The sequence below is a fragment of the Nannizzia gypsea genome, genomic scaffold, assembly GCF_000150975.2.
Source record: "Nannizzia gypsea CBS 118893 supercont1.5 genomic scaffold, whole genome shotgun sequence".
Classification (NCBI taxonomy): domain Eukaryota; kingdom Fungi; phylum Ascomycota; class Eurotiomycetes; order Onygenales; family Arthrodermataceae; genus Nannizzia; species Nannizzia gypsea.
The window spans coordinates 1,466,175-1,485,505 of record NW_003345197.1 but is presented as its reverse complement, the minus strand read 5'-3'; the positions used below and the strand labels follow the sequence as shown (position 1 = coordinate 1,485,505).

The 19,331-nt window shown below is 49.2% G+C and overlaps 8 protein-coding genes across 8 annotated transcripts; 4 read left to right on the top strand and 4 right to left on the bottom strand.

Annotated features, from left to right (window-relative positions):
- Positions 1-849: 849 nt before the first annotated feature.
- Positions 850-2,279, top strand: MGYG_06399 (NAD binding oxidoreductase; the record flags this gene model as incomplete). The annotated part of the gene is made up of 4 exons (XM_003171806.1): positions 850-982; positions 1,048-1,361; positions 1,420-1,567; positions 1,636-2,279. The coding sequence occupies 4 exons, from the start codon at positions 850-852 to the stop codon at positions 2,277-2,279; spliced, it is 1,239 nt and encodes a 412-aa protein (XP_003171854.1).
- Positions 2,280-2,637: 358 nt separating this feature from the next.
- MGYG_06398 (Na(+)/H(+) antiporter) lies at positions 2,638-4,534 on the bottom strand (the record flags this gene model as incomplete). The annotated part of the gene is made up of 5 exons (XM_003171805.1): positions 2,638-3,024; positions 3,095-3,506; positions 3,561-3,643; positions 3,700-4,355; positions 4,417-4,534. The coding sequence occupies 5 exons, from the start codon at positions 4,532-4,534 to the stop codon at positions 2,638-2,640; spliced, it is 1,656 nt and encodes a 551-aa protein (XP_003171853.1).
- A 1,279-nt stretch (positions 4,535-5,813) lies between these two features.
- On the top strand, positions 5,814-6,687 carry MGYG_06397 (hypothetical protein; the record flags this gene model as incomplete). Its single annotated transcript, XM_003171804.1, has 2 exons — positions 5,814-6,324; positions 6,389-6,687. 2 exons carry the CDS (start codon positions 5,814-5,816, stop codon positions 6,685-6,687), a joined length of 810 nt encoding a protein of 269 aa, XP_003171852.1.
- A 370-nt stretch (positions 6,688-7,057) lies between these two features.
- Positions 7,058-8,546, bottom strand: MGYG_06396 (hypothetical protein; the record flags this gene model as incomplete). Its single annotated transcript, XM_003171803.1, has 3 exons — positions 7,058-7,505; positions 7,597-8,161; positions 8,255-8,546. The coding sequence occupies 3 exons, from the start codon at positions 8,544-8,546 to the stop codon at positions 7,058-7,060; spliced, it is 1,305 nt and encodes a 434-aa protein (XP_003171851.1).
- Positions 8,547-9,303: 757 nt separating this feature from the next.
- On the bottom strand, positions 9,304-11,180 carry MGYG_06395 (hypothetical protein; the record flags this gene model as incomplete). The annotated part of the gene is made up of 4 exons (XM_003171802.1): positions 9,304-9,390; positions 9,452-9,525; positions 9,582-10,809; positions 11,085-11,180. Coding segments are annotated over 4 exons (1,485 nt in total), but the record flags the coding sequence as incomplete, so codon positions are not given.
- A 1,266-nt stretch (positions 11,181-12,446) lies between these two features.
- MGYG_06394 (hypothetical protein) lies at positions 12,447-13,283 on the bottom strand (the record flags this gene model as incomplete). Its single annotated transcript, XM_003171801.1, has 2 exons — positions 12,447-12,785; positions 12,861-13,283. 2 exons carry the CDS (start codon positions 13,281-13,283, stop codon positions 12,447-12,449), a joined length of 762 nt encoding a protein of 253 aa, XP_003171849.1.
- Positions 13,284-14,697: 1,414 nt separating this feature from the next.
- On the top strand, positions 14,698-15,232 carry MGYG_06393 (hypothetical protein; the record flags this gene model as incomplete). The annotated part of the gene is made up of 2 exons (XM_003171800.1): positions 14,698-14,706; positions 14,831-15,232. The coding sequence occupies 2 exons, from the start codon at positions 14,698-14,700 to the stop codon at positions 15,230-15,232; spliced, it is 411 nt and encodes a 136-aa protein (XP_003171848.1).
- A 1,322-nt stretch (positions 15,233-16,554) lies between these two features.
- On the top strand, positions 16,555-19,097 carry MGYG_06392 (6-phosphofructo-2-kinase 1; the record flags this gene model as incomplete). The annotated part of the gene is made up of 3 exons (XM_003171799.1): positions 16,555-17,081; positions 17,164-18,925; positions 18,996-19,097. The coding sequence occupies 3 exons, from the start codon at positions 16,555-16,557 to the stop codon at positions 19,095-19,097; spliced, it is 2,391 nt and encodes a 796-aa protein (XP_003171847.1).
- Between the last annotated feature and the right edge of the window lie 234 nt (positions 19,098-19,331).

The window sequence follows — 19,331 nt, the reverse complement described above, 5'->3', positions numbered from 1 at the left end:
GCGTCCCCTTTATCCATGCCACGGATCCCCACTGGCGAGCCCAATGTATTAATAGAATCCGCCAGCCTGGTAAGTTGAAGGCGATGTGCCCGAAGAACCAACACGCTGGGTCATCCTTGCGGCACGCTGGCGCCGCGGTACGAGAAGAGTGCCCGCTTCATACTTTAGTCAGTTATCCCCCGGATCGTGGCAGCCAGCAGTGTAACCAGAAAATCAGTTAGCTGGCCAGCCATGGAGCACTTAACGTCTCGACGGCGACATAACAGCTAAGTTGCTTCGCGGTTGGATGGCGTTTCTGGCTGCTTGTTTTCGTCACTTGGTATGTACACCTGAGATACGGACGAAGGACGGAGGACGGAGTACAGTGCACCTGTGGACGGCCTACCCCAGTTTGATCATCCTTCAGGTCCCGGGTTCTCACGGCGAGCCACTCAGATACATGTACAAGGGAGTTGCAGGGTTACGCTGATGCAACGCAAGTGCTAGGACCTATTATTCACTTCCTTGTAGTTACTCGTTACTACGGACCAGCTTCGGATCACGGACGGTCAATTGGTAGCAGGTCCGAGATGCATAACCATTGTGCACATAGCAGTTATGGTGAATTATTGGTATGCGACGGCTAATGAACCACTAATATACTTTGATATCATTGGATATTAACAACAACAACCATTGGACCGCAGGTGATAGTCTCAACCTTTCCATCCGCAAGTTATGACATCCGAATGACGTCAGGCCAGCTAGGCCATCATATATCTTCTAGATAATCAGGCAGCCGATGGGAAGATTTGTCCTTTCCTGAGATTGCCTACTGTATTGCACCCTGGAATGAAATAATCCATCGCCATGGCACTGTTTTTGCAAGGCTGTACGTTTGCTCAGCACTATGCATCTTCGCTTTTCCATGGTAAATCGCAGTCCTCTAAGAGGGCTCTCAAACTCGGTGTCCTATCAACTACTAGGATAAATGCTGCGGCCGGTAACTAAACCCCCAGGCTAACCTCTTTACCTGAACAATGCATCGACTAAGATTGATGACTGCAGTCGTCCATCCCGCAGAAAGCCATCCCGATGTGGACTTATATGCAATTGCGTCTACTGATGCGCAGACAGCGAAAACTGCGGCGGATAGATATGGTTTCTCAAAGTCATATGGCTCCTATCAGGAGCTTCTAGATGATCCTGTTATCAACTTTGTCCATATCTCCCTACCAACCAATATATATTTCGAGTGGGCTCAGAAGGCATTAGCTGCTGGAAAACATGTACTCTGCGAAAAGCCCTCTGCATCAAATTGTACTGAAACAGCAGCACTGATCGAAAGTGCATCGAAGGGAGGGCTAATTATCCAAGAGGCTGTAAGCTCTCTGCGCATTCCATTCTCCTAGAGCCCTTTAGTAACCGCTACTACTCTAGTTTCACTGGCAATTCCATCCGGCTGCCCATCTGTTTAAGGATATTCTGGACTCAAAGAGATATGGTAGAATCATTCGTACTGATGCCTGGATGACATATAGTCCTGCAGTGCCCAAAGGAGATATACGATGGCAATATGACCGAAGCGGTATGCTCATACCCTCAATATGCAACGATTCCTTTACCTTCTTTAAACTCACGGTGACGCTATTCTAGGTGGTTCTTTAATGGATGAATCGTATGCTTTATCCTTCACTCAATATGCGCTCCAGTCCAAGAGCCCAAAAGAAATTCTTTCAGCAGCAGCTCGCCCATCAATGGAGGACAACCGTGTTGACGCTGCAATGCATGCATTATTGCTCTTTGAGGACGAAGAGGGTAACCCCATCACCAGCCGGATTTACACTGACTTGTCTCGCAAAAAGCTAGGTGGCATTCTCCCTCGTGTTTGGGAACTGCCATCAATCGAGGTGGAGACAGACGCTGCAATAGTTTATTTCTACAACGCAATGATGCCCCATATCTATCACTATATTTCCATCACCGATAAGCGGACTGGAATTACGGAGTACAAGACGCAGAGCTCTGGGGGACCTCTCTGGGGTGAAAGGTGGACGACAGGAGGGAAGGGAGGAAAGAGTTACTGGAGCACATATCGATGGCAACTGGAGGCATTTGTAGAGAAAGTCAGAGATAAGGAACCTATATGCTGGGTGCCCTATGAAGATTCAATACATCATATGGAATGCATTGATAGGATCTACAGAAAGGCGGGTATGCCGGTTCGAGGGGACCCAGCAGAAGTTCGGAGGGATGAAAAGGTCCAACTGGCGGAGGAAACCGAGAAGAGACACGAATAGGGCCAACCAAGATAATTGGGGAATTAACTATTTGGTAGGTGTGGTGTGGTTCAAACTCTTTCGCCAGTTTAGTATCCAATTTGTTAAATGTATTTACCCTATCTACCATATCCAATTTGATAATCATCCACCACCCTCACCCCTCTATCCTAAATAAAACTGAGATGTGTTATCCACCCTTCTATTCGACCACCTATGGTGACTTACACTCCAGTTCCTAAGATCTATAACCTTTTCCTGCAGCTAAACCTACCATTGTCGTTGTTTCTCTCTTTCATTGCTAAGCACTGGCGTTCGTGTTTACAGGCATAGAAAAGCGGTGTATCGTATCCCCTGTTAATTCTCCTGTCATGCCATCTTAGTCTTTGGCCCTTTGTGAGATTACAATGGTCGAGTTGGACGAAGGCAACGGACTAATATCGTCATGTTCGTTGTCGTCTATATCGTTGCGTTCCGGAATGACGGTACGACCAATGCGGAATGCCACTGGTGTTGGGGGACTATCTCGCGGACGGCTGCCGTCTACCTTTGACTGCTTGCGGAATTTACCCGGTATGAACCGTGATGTTCTCGGGGCAGGGGTAGAAGTAGCTATACTTGTTGTATGCTGTAAACCTGGAGTGTTGACGCCAGAATGTGGGCCACGCTCAGAATCAATATCAACGCTTGTACTGAGGGCGCTAGAAAGTGTTCGTGGTATACTGAAACCGAGCTTTCCAATAGGGATAGACAGCCCATGGACAACCTGGGGAACTGTTAGTCTATCCAAAACAGGAAAAGAAGTTTAGCAGTTGATTTGGAGCAGCAAAACTTACAATACTGCAGATAGTCAAGAACCAAACGACGATGTACATCGTTTCAATAAGACGCTCTCCATCTTCTCTTACCTTCCCATCCACCATAAAGTTGCTCCTGACGTATTCTAGGCTAACATACAGGTAGAATATGGCACTGACACCAACGGGGCCAAAAAATCCGACGAACGCGGCCTGACGGAATTCTTCAATCTGGTGAATATATTTATGCATAGCGAAAACAACAGGAAGCCGGCGGAATAATAGAATTAGAATTCCTAGCCCGATTAGCCGATATATGGGGATGATGTTGTTGTTCAAAAAGATGGGCCAGGGGCAAACGGCCCCGAACCACATGAACACAGATAAGTTCAGCAGCATGTCGATTGTTGGTTGGAGAGAATCATCAAGGGTCTCAAGGCGGAACCAGTCACTTTATTCTATGTTAGAATTTAATTAAGTATATTTAAAGACTTCGTGGACTTACTCGATGGTGAAGACATTGCCGGCAATAAAGCAGGCAAGTACATCATCACTTCCAATCATCCCGCAGGTGCCGATGATGAACAACTAGTTTGCATATTAGCAAGAGTAAAGGTGTTTTCCGGGATGGAGACAAGTCTTACGGCCAACGCAACAGCAAACACAAGGAAGCTCTCCCTATCAATGTATCTGTTCTCCTCAGCCCAATGGAGCAATTCTTTGGCTACCCAACCTACAGCAACACCATACACCACGCTCAGCAGAATGGTGTAGCCCCATGTCTCACCGAACCACAGGCCCATCGCTTTGCGTGCACCTCCAGCTTCATTGAACTGGATAAGATACATGGCAAAGAACAAGAAAGGGTATCCCAGGCCGTCATTAGCACCGGACTCAGCTATGATAATCCTCTGCAGGGGGCGTGGTATATTTTTGTCGGCAAACTTGCCCTTGACAATAGAATTGGATAATACTGGATCTGTGGGAGTGATGCATGCGGCAATAGCCAGGGCATGGAGGAAAGGCAGCTTTGGCACAAGAGCAAAGATGACGAGACTACTGCATATCCACATGCCCAGCATCCCTGGTCCAAGGAGAAGGGAGAGACTCTTCCATTCTTTAAGGAGATAGCGGCTTGGTAGTTGGACACCAGCAAGGACAAGTTGGACTCCCAGAACTAAGCGGCTAAAGTAAAGTGTGATGTCATCTAAGGCTTCTCGGTTTCCCAGGGCATAGTCTATGGGTCTTATGAGATTCGCAGCATGGGGGGAGAAGGTAACACCCGCAAGGAGCGAAATCACTGTATAGCAGTTTTAGAAGATGTCTCCGTTGACAAGTGACACGAGCCTTGAATTGCTTACATGCTTCCGACAAATAGAATTGTTCCTTGAACAGGTACGAGACTAAACCAAAGAGCGTAATAAAGCCACCCAAGGTAGCACACACAACATTAAAATTGGTGACTGCAAGAGTAGGCATGCCAGGCTTCGCCACTGGTTCCTCCACTAATGTATGCAAACTTGGGTGACGCTGATTCCGCTGCTGTGGATGTTCTGCCGAGGTTCTCTAACTCCCTCCGGGGCGGAGCGGAACGCGGTGAGCGCAAGGGGCTTACTTCCCACTTAGGGGATGAATCTCCTTTTAGGTGACAAAACCTGAGAGTCTAGTCGATAGCCCTCTCGTCACTGATGAGGAGGGCTATAGCTCACCCGGGAAATTGAACAGTACAAAATGCAGGTGCGACTGATGGTTATGGCGTTCCAACAATTTGTAAAAAGAAAAGAAATAAGGGGTTGATCTGAACAAGGCCGCGAAAAGACGACAGTGAGGGCGTTGTGTTATTTAATCAGGCTCATTCTTATACTCCAGACAACACTCTGATGTCTTCCTTCGCTCATTGGAGGGTTGGTTAACTAATGAAAGACAGACCGTCGGCAATAGCCTTAGAATTCAATAAGGGTATGGAATATGTATGCAACGAACTGATAGTGGGATTGAAACATGGGCGAACGGGGAGCCAGAGAGGATTAAATACTCTCGCTACATAATCCCGACAGCATCACTGGGTCCCGTTTATCCCTTTTAGTTACAGCAAACCTTGTGGGCTGTTGATTTCTCCACCAATCTGCGATCTCCAGATGACAAGCCGGGATCCAGAGTGTTTGCAGGGAACTGAAAGAGGATCATCGTAACGGCCAATTAGCGATACGCGGTATGACGCATAGCTATCTCGTGCAAATTTTCGCGCTGGTTCTTCCGTTCGCTATGCAGCTGAACTACCGCATGGGCCCTTCGGTTATCGCCTTAAGGAATCCAGGGGCCAAGCTACGGAATTCAAGGATATTATCCCCGGTCAAGCACTCTGTACGAATCATATACAACCGTGTCAATAGGCTCTGTCAGTTGATATAACACACTCCGTATGGCGCTTTCTCGCTCCCAAATCGCTCCTAGCAGGAACGAGACTCTCGGGAGGTTTTTATGCCAAGAAAAATAAGCAACCCTGCCAAGCTTTCTGCGGGATAAATATCACGTGGAGATAACTAACGGCAGCTGACTCAGCGTGATCCTTCGCGTGGAAAAGCTTCTTCGACGACGAAGACAAAGACGACGACAAGAACGATAGGAGACAGAGGAAGAAAAAGAAGAAAAAAAAGGGTCGGAAGGCAAGGCTGAAGGGCAGATCTCAGTGATAATCTCAGGGCAAGGCGGTGTACAGGGTTTTTCAAGAGTTGCGAACCATAGCAGTGTCACAGCCATGGATCTGGTAACGCCGCTTCCAGCTCAGGCTCCAACGCCGACCTCCGCTGACCCCTATGACCGAACCACCACCTCCAGCACTATCTCTGCCTTCCCTGGGTCAGAAACCTACCCAGTATTCCCTAACGGTGCATGGGTGTCCAAATTCTACCTTGTCTCGAGTCAGTACTCTGGCCTTACCGACCTCGATCACCACCTCTGGAATGTCTGCTATTTGCCTGGCCGCCCTTACGAAGTCGACAAGTCATTCGACATCGATAAAAGACGGGCTTCCCCTACGGACTCTAATGCTCCACGGCCAACGTACTTGATCGACAGACCGCCATGTCTGCGGCAAGCGGCGATCAATGCCAACTGCCACTTCAAAAACACCAATGGCACGTTTTCAGGCTTGGAAGTCTATAAAAACGATTTCGACATACAGCAACAGTGCTATTGCGAGAAGTACCCCTTTTTTGACTCTGTTCTTGGATGTATGAAGTGTTTCGAGACACATGGTGGAGTCGAAGGTATTTTAATTATCAATTCAGTGCTTTGCTGTGTATAGAGCTTCAGCTAACCCCCCCAAAAAAGGCTACCACTGGTTCCCCAAGAGCTATGTAGAAGCTGCGTCCAAAGCGTACTGTGGACAAGTTCCTGCACAGGTTGAATTTTATGAATTCATGAATCAATGGTCGAAGACTGATCCCGCGGCGACTGTTTCTAGCACCACTGCATCAACTATTCTTGGTACTCAGACAGATGCCAGTCTTTACTACACATACGCTGCTGCTTCTACCAACAGTCCAAGCAGTGCTGTTCTAGGGAAGCCCTTGGGAATAAGAAAGATGCTGCTTGCCGCCCTGGCTGTAGGAGTAGCCTTTTATCGATGACCCCAGGGCGTCTTTATATCTTCGATACTAACTAATATAGGCTGTTTTACGTTAAAGAAGCTGGTTTAATAATGTTGTTGTAGAAACAACGATGTATATATTTTTCAAGAATACCCCCGAGCTATTAGTGGTATACTGCCAAAGGCTATCAATGTTGATAGAAGAGATCTTCGCTAGAATAGATGTAATGTATACATACACTGTGCAATTTATCTAGCCTTTCAAATAGAACCCAAACGCCATGAAGTGTAGAAACGTATACACTATATGCAACTGTAAGAAGGCCACTGGCCTAGAAGGGCTTGAAATCGTAGAAAAACAGGATATGAAGTGCTAAGAAATGGTCACATCGGCTCCTCTTAACAACTGCTTAGTCACTCTCCCGCCTCGATCGACTCTTGGTCTTGATCCTATTTTTCGAGCTTTCGGCACTTTCAGACAATTCCTCAGTCTTCACCTCCTCCATATTTGCACCATTAACTGCTAACCGATCGGCAGCTTCATTGCCGGCGTTTTTGTTATGCCCCTTCACCCATTCAAATAGTGTTTTGACCTTCAACGAATTGCGTTCTTCAATCTTAGCTAGAATGGATTGAATAAGATCCTTGTTCTCGACTGGTTTCTGAGCCGAGGTGACCCAGTTATTTCGTTGCCAGTTTATGCACCATACAGTGACACAATCGATCGAGTACTTGCTGTCCGTAAAGATAGTGACATCGCGGTGTTTGGGCGCTATATCGAGTGCCCGGGAGATGGCTGTTAATTCCGCTCGTTGGTTCGTCTGACGGCTGCCTGCAAGGGGTTCTGAAACATTTCTGCTAGATGAGAGAGAAGAAAACAAACTGTGTCAGCAAGAAAAAAAATGGTAAAACAGGAGACGGGCATTGTAGATTCACTTCTACTACGTACCTTTCGTCACCCGGCCCAAAGTAAACTCCTACACCGGCTCTAGCTCGAGATGTTCCATTCCTCAAAGCACTTCCATCAGTGTAAATCTTCAGCATGCCCGGTGGTCCGGACGGTTTCGGTTGCATCTTCGTCTCCTGTTTTTGTTCAGGTGTTTTATACACCATCTTTCCGGTTGTTGGATCCAGTAGTATGTTAGGGTCAAACCCATCCTCCGCACCAGGCGGTAGTGGTCCTGTCCCCGCAGCATATTCGTTACCGATACTGTCCTTTGAATTTCCATCCATCAACCCTGGAGCCCCCGGTAGCGAATCCTTATCAGACGATGTCTGGCCATTTCGTACAAACGCCTCTGCTGCTTCTCGGGTAGAAAACTTTCGATATCGAGGCCCACGAAATCCTCTCACTTGAGCTTGCGCCTTTGCCCAATCTGTGTATACGCCTGGTACTCGGCCCTTCTGAATGCCGTAAAATTTCGTACATGTGGAAGTCGAACCGTCTTGGGGGGATGGAGCCCTGTTGCCTGTGAGGAAAGCATCTGCTTCCTCCCGTGATGGAAAAGATTGAACTAGACCCGCGCGTATCATCAGCACACACATTCGCTCATCTTACTGACGTAGCCACGATATAAAATAGAAGGCTTAGCCGAGATATCACGTACAGACTGCGCCTTTGAATCCCGTCACTTGAGCCAAACACTCGTTCCAATGGTTGTATATTCCAGGCTGAAACCCGATCTTCACCGCGTAGAACTTTGGCTCTCCATTGCGTTTCCGCTTGGTGCCAGCAGCTATATTTTCACTGACTGACGACATATCTGGCCCGAAATGGTCGACAGATAGTGTAATAAACGGCTTTGCGAGCTCTGAGATTGTGTCTATTGATCTTGTTATCCTCCGAGATGCTCTGGACTGTAATCGAAGGGCTAGAGATATGCGACAAATCGAGTTCATGAGGGTGTGGTTCGATCGGAAAAGAGGTATCCGTCGCGTTCTCTGGGAGCCTCGAGATGAGCTTGAGAACGTCTTGCGGCTTGTTTTATCCTTGCTATCTACGTGAAGAAGACGGTCAAGGTACCCCGCTCTATGCAGGCAAGAACAAGGTGTGGTGGTGCAGGTGGTTTGACAGCAGAGTCGAAGGGAAGTTCCATAAAACTCGTCGGTTGCCGATGGCAGGGCAGGGCACGCTGCCTCAAGGCCGCAAGAAAGAGGCCGTTCGCTTCTTTGTTAAAGCACAAAGCTGGAGTTGGAGCAGTTAAAAGCGCGGAAGCCTGGAGGAGTCGATGGTTGGCTTAGAGTGTTTGGGCGGGAGTCAGCCGCAGGGCTAGTTAAAGAGTTTAACTAGCCGTCCCGCCGGAGAGTGTTACAGTTAGGCTATCTAGTTAAACATTCAAAGCTCCTGACGCCTAGAGGCCGCTTTTACTTCAACGGAGTATAATGAGGTTTCAGTGGCTTAAAATAATGTAGTTCATTGAAGTAGCTCATACATAGTAGCTTCATTGAAAAGTATTGGCGGCTATTTGATATGTAGATTGCTTCATCAAAAGTTCAAAGTGTGTGACTTCTATAGTTAACTCGTATAGCGCACTCAAGCCCGAACAAAAGAGCTAGGGTAATAACTCGCTCAATGCCGTTTATACGGATCCAAAAATACTCTTTCCTAAATGTCCAATAGATATACTTATTGAGAAAATTCCGTAGCCATCAGGTATTATATCTTTGCTTTGATGTGTGATCCCAAAATGTCGAGACCAGCACCGCCGTCATAGAGTTGCTGTTCAACAGCTCGAGCGTTGATCTAACAAATATCAGCTATGTATGCGATGGCAAATGCGAATAGTAATATATTTTCAACTTACATGCTGCATGCCGAGATCTTCCACCTTGTCAACTCCCAACAGCCGCATTGCTGTCATTGTTTCCGCACAAAGAACTATCAAGGATATCAGTATATCATGTCATGACACAAGGGGTCAAGGGACAGCTTACTTTCAAGCATTCGTTCAACGCCTTCGGGACCGCCGGCTGCAAGGCTGAAGAGTGCATTTCTGCCAACGCCAACACCTTTAGCACCAAGGCATAATGCTTTGACTACATCTGTGCCTCTCTTAATGCCACCATCGATCCAAACCTCGAGTCGATTGAAAACTTCGGGACAGTATTTGCGGATTTCCATCAAGGTATGGACCGAAGGTGGAGCGGTGTCCATTGCTCTTCCGCCATGGTTTGAAAGAATAATGCCTTTGATTTGCGGGGAGTGCAGAGAAGCAATGTAAGCGTCTTCGTGGGTCTGGATTCCCTTGAGAACAATGGGAAGTTCTGTATGTTTCAACAACCAGGGCAGGGTATCCTTCCATGTTAAAGTTGGGTCTGTGCCAGCAAATAGCTGTTGCCCCAGACCACCTCCACCCGCAATCTCCTGCCCTCCTGATGACTTGACGATGTCTGCAATGGCAGGAGTGGCTGCGACAGCCTTTGTACGTTCATCGAGCTCTCTCTTTCCCGGTACTGGTGCATCGAGGGTAAGGCAGATAAATTTGATGGCCTTGATCTTGTTTATGCGTGCCAGCATAGCCTCACTCTTCTTTCGGTCAACTTGCACGTATAGCTGCCATCCGAACACTTGATCTGGGGAAGCTCCCTTGACGATCTCTTCTGGGGTCATTGAGGCATTGTTGGAGATAATCTGCATAGCACCGAATTTGGCGCATGCAGCAGCAATGCCAGCTTCGCCTGAGGGGTGCGCAAGCCGTGCCATTGCGGTAGGAGAAGCAATGATAGGGGTATCAAGCTTGTAGCCCAACATAGTAGTGGCCAGGCTGCAGTTCTTGCAATCCACAAAAACCCTTGGGCGAAGCAGTATAGATTTGTAGATGCTGTTGTTCAATGACTTGGAGATCAGATCATCAGCTCCGGAAAAGTAGTACGCCCAAGCCTTGTGAGTTAGTTGTTTGGAAGCCACCGCCTCGAAGTCATCCATATTCAAGAGAGTAGACAATGGGGGAGGCCCTTCAGTGTCCTTTTCTGCATTGGCTGGCTTTGGAGCAAGTTTTGCCAATGACTTCTCATCAACCCTTCCAATCAGGGCTTCCGGGGGTAGACTATCCTCCAAAGTACCGGTAGGATGAATTGGATCGTATTCTTCGGTTGCATCCTTTCCAGCCAGTTGCAAGATGATACTGGCGCCTCCCGGGTGACTGGGGAGGAAGTCCGTAACCTAGATAAGAGTAAAAAAAGAAGACAAAGCACGTTAACGTCATTGGCACTGGTATCTTTTGTTTCGGCTCCAACCAACTGTTCCCGTCAGACAACATTTCCGGCGCAATTACTCCGTTGTCTCTGATAATCGGGCAAACCTCATTCGTAAATTTGCTTCTCAACCAGCCCAGCGCTTTGATCGCCCCGGAAGCATGCAGGGCAGACAAGGGAGAATAAAATAAAAAAGGAAAAATAAATGATCTAAATGTAACTAATTATGGGAAGTATACTCACATCGTACACCTTTCCATAGAGAACCACCCAGCAGCTATCCGTCTTGTTGTGCTTGGCGACTGTAGGAAGAGCAGCGAAAAAGCAAAGCAAGCCAGTCAGTCAAATTGATTTCAACGGGCGTCTATCTGAGCCAATGATAGAAGTCTTGCAAGTGTGGTAGAAAATCTTTTCTTTTAAATAAAACAGAGCGAGGAATGGACAAAGGAGACCCTGTTTGTTACCTTCTTCTGCATCTATCGTCCTCGAGGATGCCATGGTTCCACTGAATTTCGGATCGGCCTTGCAGGAGGGACGGCGTTGAGTATCAGTCTGCAAGGAATAGCAGATGGTGCAGCTAGATGTTGGTACCTCCAAAGTTCCTTTTTGAAAATCCCTTTCTCTATCCCGACGAATATATATAAGTTATATAGCTGAATTGAAAGGCGAGCTGTGTAGTGACTAGCACAAGAGTCCGGGCAAACGGGCGAGAGGCGAGACGACGGTCAATGAATATAAAAGGAGGTCTCCGACGAAAGAAAAGAAGGGCCACCGGCCAACACCCCGGCACCAGTTCGGTTGCTCCCCTCGAGTCCGCAAATCAGCCGTCTCTACGTATCCACTGCCTGCGATTCCCGCCCTATGGGACGAATGGTGATGACCCTTCTCTCCACTGTGCCAATTATCCGGGGGTGCTTCCAGGAGGCGGTTGGTAGCTCTTTAGCTAGAGTTAAACGGCTGCATCTCGGTAAAGCAATCAGCTTCATCTCGCCACCGAAGTGCTGGTCAAGAAGGCCAGCTGTTTCGTCTCTTGATATCCTGTAGTGAATCTATTAGCATTTCTAGTATCATAACTATCGAGAGATTATACATAGGTGCATATATCTCTATACTAACTATGCTGGTGTCTATATCTCTCCATCTCAGCGTTTCTCACGCGACTCGGCCGAAGATCTAGGGCGCTGCAAAAGGAACTTGGCAAAGTGGAATTTTGAAGCATCTTGATATCCATGATGCTGCATGGTGGACAAGAGAGACATTTTGTTTGTATTGAAAGGAGCTCTTCGTTATCGTTGGTAGATCCTTTGTTAGCAGGTTGTTTGCTTGGGCAGTAGAAGTTCAATTCTACTTACAAAACAACTACACAGTCAGCATAAAGACCACACTCCACCGCGGTGCGCAAAGGGACTTTTCTTACGCTATAACCTCGTCGTCGTTTTAAATATCTGGTTAATTATAGTGTTACTATTGATATACATGGAACTATGTGACAACTCTCACGAAGTGACGGCACACTCTGGTATGATATCAAAGTTACAGAAATAAGATCTCGGCTCTCCTACTTCTCCCTATAACTCTTACTGGTTCATTTCGTCCGGCGTACCCTCACATGCGATCCATATCTTCCCAGACTACTTCAGCGATTTCAAGGAGCTCTGCTTTCGTGAACTTGAGATCCGTCTCGCCATGGGCGGGATTTGGAGGGCGAAGTAGCAAGTCGTAAAATGGTATCACGATATCCATGCCTTCTACTCTAGGTGGCGGTGGCTGGCGATTTTTGCCCCTGAATATCTTTAATTCTTCGACCACTCTAAGGTCGGGGTAAGGGTGATGTCTGGTAGGGACTATTCCGCGTTCCCACGATGTGATGTAGATGTTGCCGCTGGGTCTCTTGATATCAACGGAGATGGCACTTGTAACATCGCCTTTTAATTCATGCAGCCACTACGAAATGTCGTGTTGCACCCTCTCTGTAGACTCTGAGAATGCAAGTTTTAAGGCTACTGCTGGTCATTTAACTGATCTGCCCTGAGGTAGCCGGCGAGGAGCCCACGAGCTGTCTGCCTCTTTTTCCCTCTCTGGAGTATTGGCCCGGGTAGCGCCTCTGAAAGATATATGCCGGTAGATATTCATTTTAGCTGCCTTTAAGGTAACAAGGCCACCAAACCGGCAGTCAGCTTCTTCATGTGGGAGGCAAAGTATAGTTAAAACGAGCATATCTAAGGAGCAGATATAGTCGACTCTTCCTTGACGGTTCCTACCGGGTTTCTTGAGTTCACACCGTGGCATATGCGTAAATAGAACACATGGGCTCTTGTTTCCATCTAGGAAACGACAATATTCTCGGCTTATGACTGTCTCGGCGCCTGCCAGTCTTGGGTATCTATATTCATTGGTATATGGAGGCAGGTCCTCAAGGAAGCTGCATCTCTGCACTCCCATTTTGTGCTCCATATTTGCTATATGGTGCTTTCTTGAGTGTTCTTTGTCGGCTGTACAATATAGAATAAGGTGGTATAATGTTGGACCATAAAGGCCAGAAAGGCGGCCTAATGCCCCAAGAATACCTTGGGTAATGTGTGCGAGTCTAGCAAGTGGAATATCCCAATATAAAATCAGTGTGTTGGGTGGTGGTGGTGGGAGGAGGACATGCCTAGTTATATAACAAGAGACAAATAAGCATGACGTATGTCACTACCTCGATGTACCTAGAAAGAATACACGGGTTAGCATCGGGCTACAAACCCGTAGCTACCTAGGTATCTAGTTGGTCAATCAATCAACAAAAAGACAAGACAGCGTCAACCTACAACCAAACCAGACCGATGAGCCTCCTAACGATGCCAATAGAACTGCTGGACGAGATCATCGGCTACCTGAGCTACTCGTCCCGGTTTGCGCTCTCTCTCACCTGCCGGGCACTGCATACCTGGATCGACAACCCATATTGCACTTCGAAGAAGTCCGACAAGTCTCTTGCCGAGCGGCTGTCGTGGTCTCGATGCCCTGCGATTAATATCAAGGACCTGCTCGAGATAGAGATGTGGCCGGGTTACCAAGTTATAGGCTCGCCCTACGACCTCTTTGCCTGCGGGAACTGTATGAGACTCCGGAGCGCAGAGCACTTTACACACGCCATGATGAAGGGCAAGAGAGGCAAGATTGGATCAGGCACTATGGAGCAGAAGTCGCACAGAATCTGTCTCCAGTGCTGTGTACGACTTGGCCGGATTTCCCCTGGAACTGTTTTCCGCTTGGGAAGAGCAGCGGACCATCGATATGGCTGCATTTGTGCGAGATGCCGCGAGTTCGAAGAACTGCCCCCGGCTGTGTATTCACTGTGGCCTAAACAATGCAGCAGATGCCGTGCTTGGTTGGATGCGCAGCGGCAACAAAGCAGTATTGAGGCTGGGCTCGGGCATTCGGCGTGGCATTTTGATATTCGGCTTCCTCATTCCCCCTAAAGTTTGTTCAGGTTATTCTGTTACTCCGTCTTTTCAGGGGCCATTATCTATCCTTATGTCTCTCTTTTTCTAAGGCTAATAGGAGTCTCTGGTAATCAATCAATCGGTAGCTTAACTACTAGGTACGCAGCTTGTATCTTCATCCTTCAACCGCCACGTGACCCATCTGGTGATCGACCAGCTTGACCAAAAACGCCGCGAGGAAGAGAAAGAAGCAAAGAGATGAAGGCGTAAGGCGAGGAAGCAGAAGAAGAAGAAGACAAAGAGACAGCTGGGATGCGTTTCTGAGGGCGACCAAGTCCCTCCTGCCTTTATCCATATCCTCGTCGTGTCCTACCTCGACAGCCGAAACTCCCCTTTCTGAGCTATCGACTTAGCTAGTGACAGGCATCATGTTCGAGGTAAGCGACACACACGCCGAGTCGAGCCCCCCCCAGACTTTTCGCGAGACTCGACGCTTCCAGGCTCGCTCCTGGTAGAAGAGAAGAAAAGCAGACAGCAGATGGCTAACATGTCTCCCTCCAGCGCCGAGCAGCAGACCGGTACCGCCTGCACCGCCATCGAGCGCGGTCCGTCGTCCTCACGCCAGAGGAGATGGTCGAGGTGCGCGCGGCGCAGCGGACGTTCGAAGGAGCCTACATCCGCACCTCGATCTCGCAGTTCTCCTTTGCCCTGATCATTCTGAAGATCTTCACCGCCGAGTTCTACAGCATCGGGGCGCTGTTTGCCGTCTACGGAGCCGGCGTGATGACCATCGGCCTGTTCAGGCGGCAGCAGGGCAACAGGCAGTTCTTCTCCGAGGTAGACGAAGACGGCGTCCAGAGACGGAAGTTCAGGACCAGCGGGAACGTCGTGGTCGTGCTGACGGCGCTGAGCATCGCGGCGTACGTGTGTTTGCTTGCCCTGACGCTGAACCTGGACGTGTAACTCGCTGTGACCGCTACTTTTCCTTCTGACGCGATGATCGATCGACCTGCGTCATTCCACCGGCTTACTTACGATATCGACTGCTTTACTTTTTTCGGGATTATCAAATACTCTCCTCACCTCTCACCTCTCACCTTCTTTTTACCATGGAGCGAATGGGTCTTCCTTGCGTATTGGTACACAGGTACGGGGGGGTTGGACAGCACGGGCGTTGTGGGAACGGATATAGGTGAACATGGACCGCGGAGAATGGCAGAAGAGACAGCATTCATTCCTCACCCAAGGGCCAAGGACAGGACTTCGAGTCAGGCGGACCAGGGTGTCCTACCCGTCAGGCTGTGGTAGGGCAGACCAACCGCCTGGCGATCTTCCCGGCTTCGGTGCATCCCTACTCGTTGCACTCTCTGCTGAACTCTTGGATTAGTTTGCTCATGCACGGGCGTGGAAACGCGCGAACGTTGGAGATGGGCCAATATCGAGTATTGCCTCGTTGATCAGCCCCAGGGCGCCTGATAACGCTGGCCTGATGACGATATTGACCTGTTAACCTGCTGGCCTGTTATTGACTGCCTTCCAGCAGACAGGCTGCCAGAAACGCCCTCCGTCTATCGGATAGAAACACGTTCCTGCTTGCGGCCTGCCTGTTAACGTGGTCCAGCACTCTCTCTTTTGGCGCCTGGCTGGGCCAGCCAGGATCTAGATGGATGTCCGTATATCATTCTATAACTGACACTTTAGCCTATAACAACGTCTACTACATAGTACTTAGTTATAACTTGCATCTATCGCTGGCTTCAAGCATCTTTATCCTCCTCGGGAACGGCTGAGCGACGCCACCTACATCCTTCACTCTGCCTCCTGCTGACTGTTATCTTATAGTTAAAATTCAAAGGTAGTTGACGACTTAAAAATTCTCGCTGTTTCGTATAAAGTATCGCCTGCGCCGCTGCTTCGATCGTCACCTCCAATCAATCTTGTATCTCGACTTCTGCTCGTCTCGCCAGCCTTCACAGCGACACAATCACCAGCAACCAGCGGCTTCGACTCCACGGACTCACCTCGCTCGCTCCCATCTGCGCCCGTCGACAGCATCTGCAGCATCTGCAGCGTCGCCTTCTTCCTCCTGCCCGGTGAGGTCATCGGTGGACCTAACCTTCTGCTAGGGCTGCAAGTCGCAGCCAGTGACATCTCGTCCGCCAGCGCCATCACAAGCCGCGATTAGTCAAGACACAAAAGCTACCAGCGAGCAAGAGGGAGGAAAGTGACATAGAGGGACAAGGGCACAGAAGCAATAAGGCCCCGGCAAGGCAGCTTTCAGCTTCATGGCCGCTGGACAGCAGACACCATGCCAGCACCAACACTCGCATCTCGCTCGAGCCGTCGTGGTGAGAAACTCCAGCTTCAGCCCAGCGCCATCGCCAGCGTCAGCGTCATCAACGTCATCAACGTCTTCAGCCAGGCCCAAGAAGAACGGCTTTTCCAGCACTAGATCTGCTTCTTCTCCCCTCGCTCCAACGTCCTCGTCGCCCCTCGCGTCTAATGGTGACGGTACCGCCGCCGCCTCATCCTCCAGCATGACGGACATCCACAACCACCAATACTCTCCCTCCGGCACTCCAAGCCCTCCTCCAGCTGCTACTCCAGTAGGCTACCAGCACCACTATGGCTCGACTCTTGCACCGCCTGCGAAGACGGTCGTGGGCAGGGCCCTGGGCATAGATCGCTTTTCGGAGCCCCAGCAACGCCGGACCAGCGGCGACGCTGCTGCTCCCGGCGGTCTGGCTGCTCCAGGCTGTGGCATCTCCATGGCCGATACTCCACTTTCCAGCGCCCCAGCATCGCCGCAGATGTGAGTTCGACACTTATCCTTCTTTCTCTCAAGTCTTAGTTGTAGTTATACCATTGAGCTAGTCTAATGCCCGGGGAAGCAGGACACCTCGATCTTATGGCTCCGGAGCTTCTACCCCAGGCAAACACCGGGCCACAACCCTTGATATCCCCGGCCTGACCAAGTCCAAGGTCTCTCCAGATGGCCGCATCGCACAGCGTGACATTGGATCGAAGCTCGTTATTGTCATGGTCGGCCTTCCCGCTAGAGGCAAAAGCTACATCACCAAGAAACTTTGCCGCTATCTCAACTGGTTGCAACATGACACGAAGATCTTCAATGTAGGAGAACGTCGTCGAACAGTGGCCAGCTCTACTCCGCAGACTGAGCCAAAGAAGATTGACCCCATCGTCGACGAGAAGCTGAGAAAAAGCGTGCGAGAGCTCAGCATTGGCGAGCTCCATCCCGAGGAACAGGCAGAGTTCGATGCGACACAGAAAAATATCAGTACGCCTCCAGACGGCGTACCATCTAGTGAGATACCACCCCTTGAAATGCCACCAAGCTCCATTCCGCCCGCCCAAATACTTGTCAATGGCAAGGTCCAGGATGAACCGCCGGAGAAGCCAGAGCCAGCTTCAGGTAAAGCCACACCCAGCTCTGCTAATGGGGAGCCCGACACAGCTGCTAAAGCTGAAGAAGGGATGGACCAGTCTGCCCAGTTCTTTGACCCGGATAACCAACGCGCAGTCCAGCTGAGAGAACAGGTTGCTCTAGCTACCCTTGACGAACTACTGGATTACATCCTCGAACAAGGAGGAAGTGCTGGCATCCTAGATGCAACCAACAGCACCCTGGAACGACGCAAATCTGTAATGGCACGGATTCGCGAACGAGCTGGGCCTGAGCTTAATGTCCTCTTCCTAGAGAGCTGCTGTTACGATGCCATGCTACTGGAATCGAACATGCGTCTCAAACTCTCGGGGCCCGATTACAAGGACATGGAACCAGTCGTCGCTCTAGAAGACTTTAAAAAGCGTATCAAGCTGTATGAACGCAGTTACGTACCTCTGGGAGAGTACGAGGAACATCATAACATGCCATACGTCCAGACAATCGATGTCTGCCGCAAAGTCGTTGCCCATCAAGCTACTGGCTTCATGGCTTCCCAAGTAGTCTCTTACCTACTAAACTTCAATCTATCACCTCGCCAGATCTGGATATCCCGTCACGGCGAGAGTCTGGACGACATCAGCGGAAGAATAGGCGGCAACGCACCTCTCAGTGAAAACGGGACTCAGTATGCCAGAGCCCTTGCTAAATTCATCGACCACCAACGCGCCCGCTGGGAAGAATACCAAAAGATAAAAGCCTTATCAACCCACTTCCCGCCCCGGCCAGGCGACAGCACTCCTCCAAATCCTCAGTACGCAGCTCAAATCATGGAAGGAGGTCGAAACTTCTGTGTATGGACCTCAATGCTTACCCGCTGCAGCCAGACAGCGCAATTCTTCGACGAAGAGGAATATGATATCAAGGAGATGAGAATGCTCAACGAGCTTAATGCAGGAGTAATGGAAGGATTGACGTATGATGAAATTCGAGAACGGTTCCCGAGTGATTTCGAGACCCGGAGGAAAGAAAAACTGCATTACCGATTCCCTGGCCCCGGCGGTGAGGGCTATCTAGATGTAGTCAACCGGCTACGGGCCGTTATTGTTGAAGTCGAGCGAATGACGGACCATGTCCTTCTCGTTGGGCCTAGATCCGTTGCCAGAACACTACTGGGTTACTTCCTCGGCCTGAGGAGGGAGGATCTCACTGATCTTGCAGTGCCAATGGGTATCATCTATTCTCTGGAGCCGGTAAGCTAGCTTTTTTTCTAACCCTAATCACATATTCCGAACCTGAATGAAACTAACTGTCCGTGTACAGAAACCATACGGCGTTGAATACAAAGTCTACCAATACGATCCCAAAGCCTGCTGGTTTGATGAACTTCCCAATTACAAAATTGGCCAAAAGTCCTATTACTAAATACACCAACTTCAAATATCATTCAATTACGCGATATGGATACTTGGATATGCCTGCTAGTACTCCGACTCTTACCTTGGACGACTGTGTTCCCTCACTCCCTGCGTATTGTTCTTCGTTCGATTTCATCCTTTCCGTCTCTTTTCTCCTTTGCTCGCCATTCTCGGGTTGAATTGAACATTTTTCATCTGCGGTGTATGGGGTTTTGTTACTTTTTCATATTTCTACGGATGG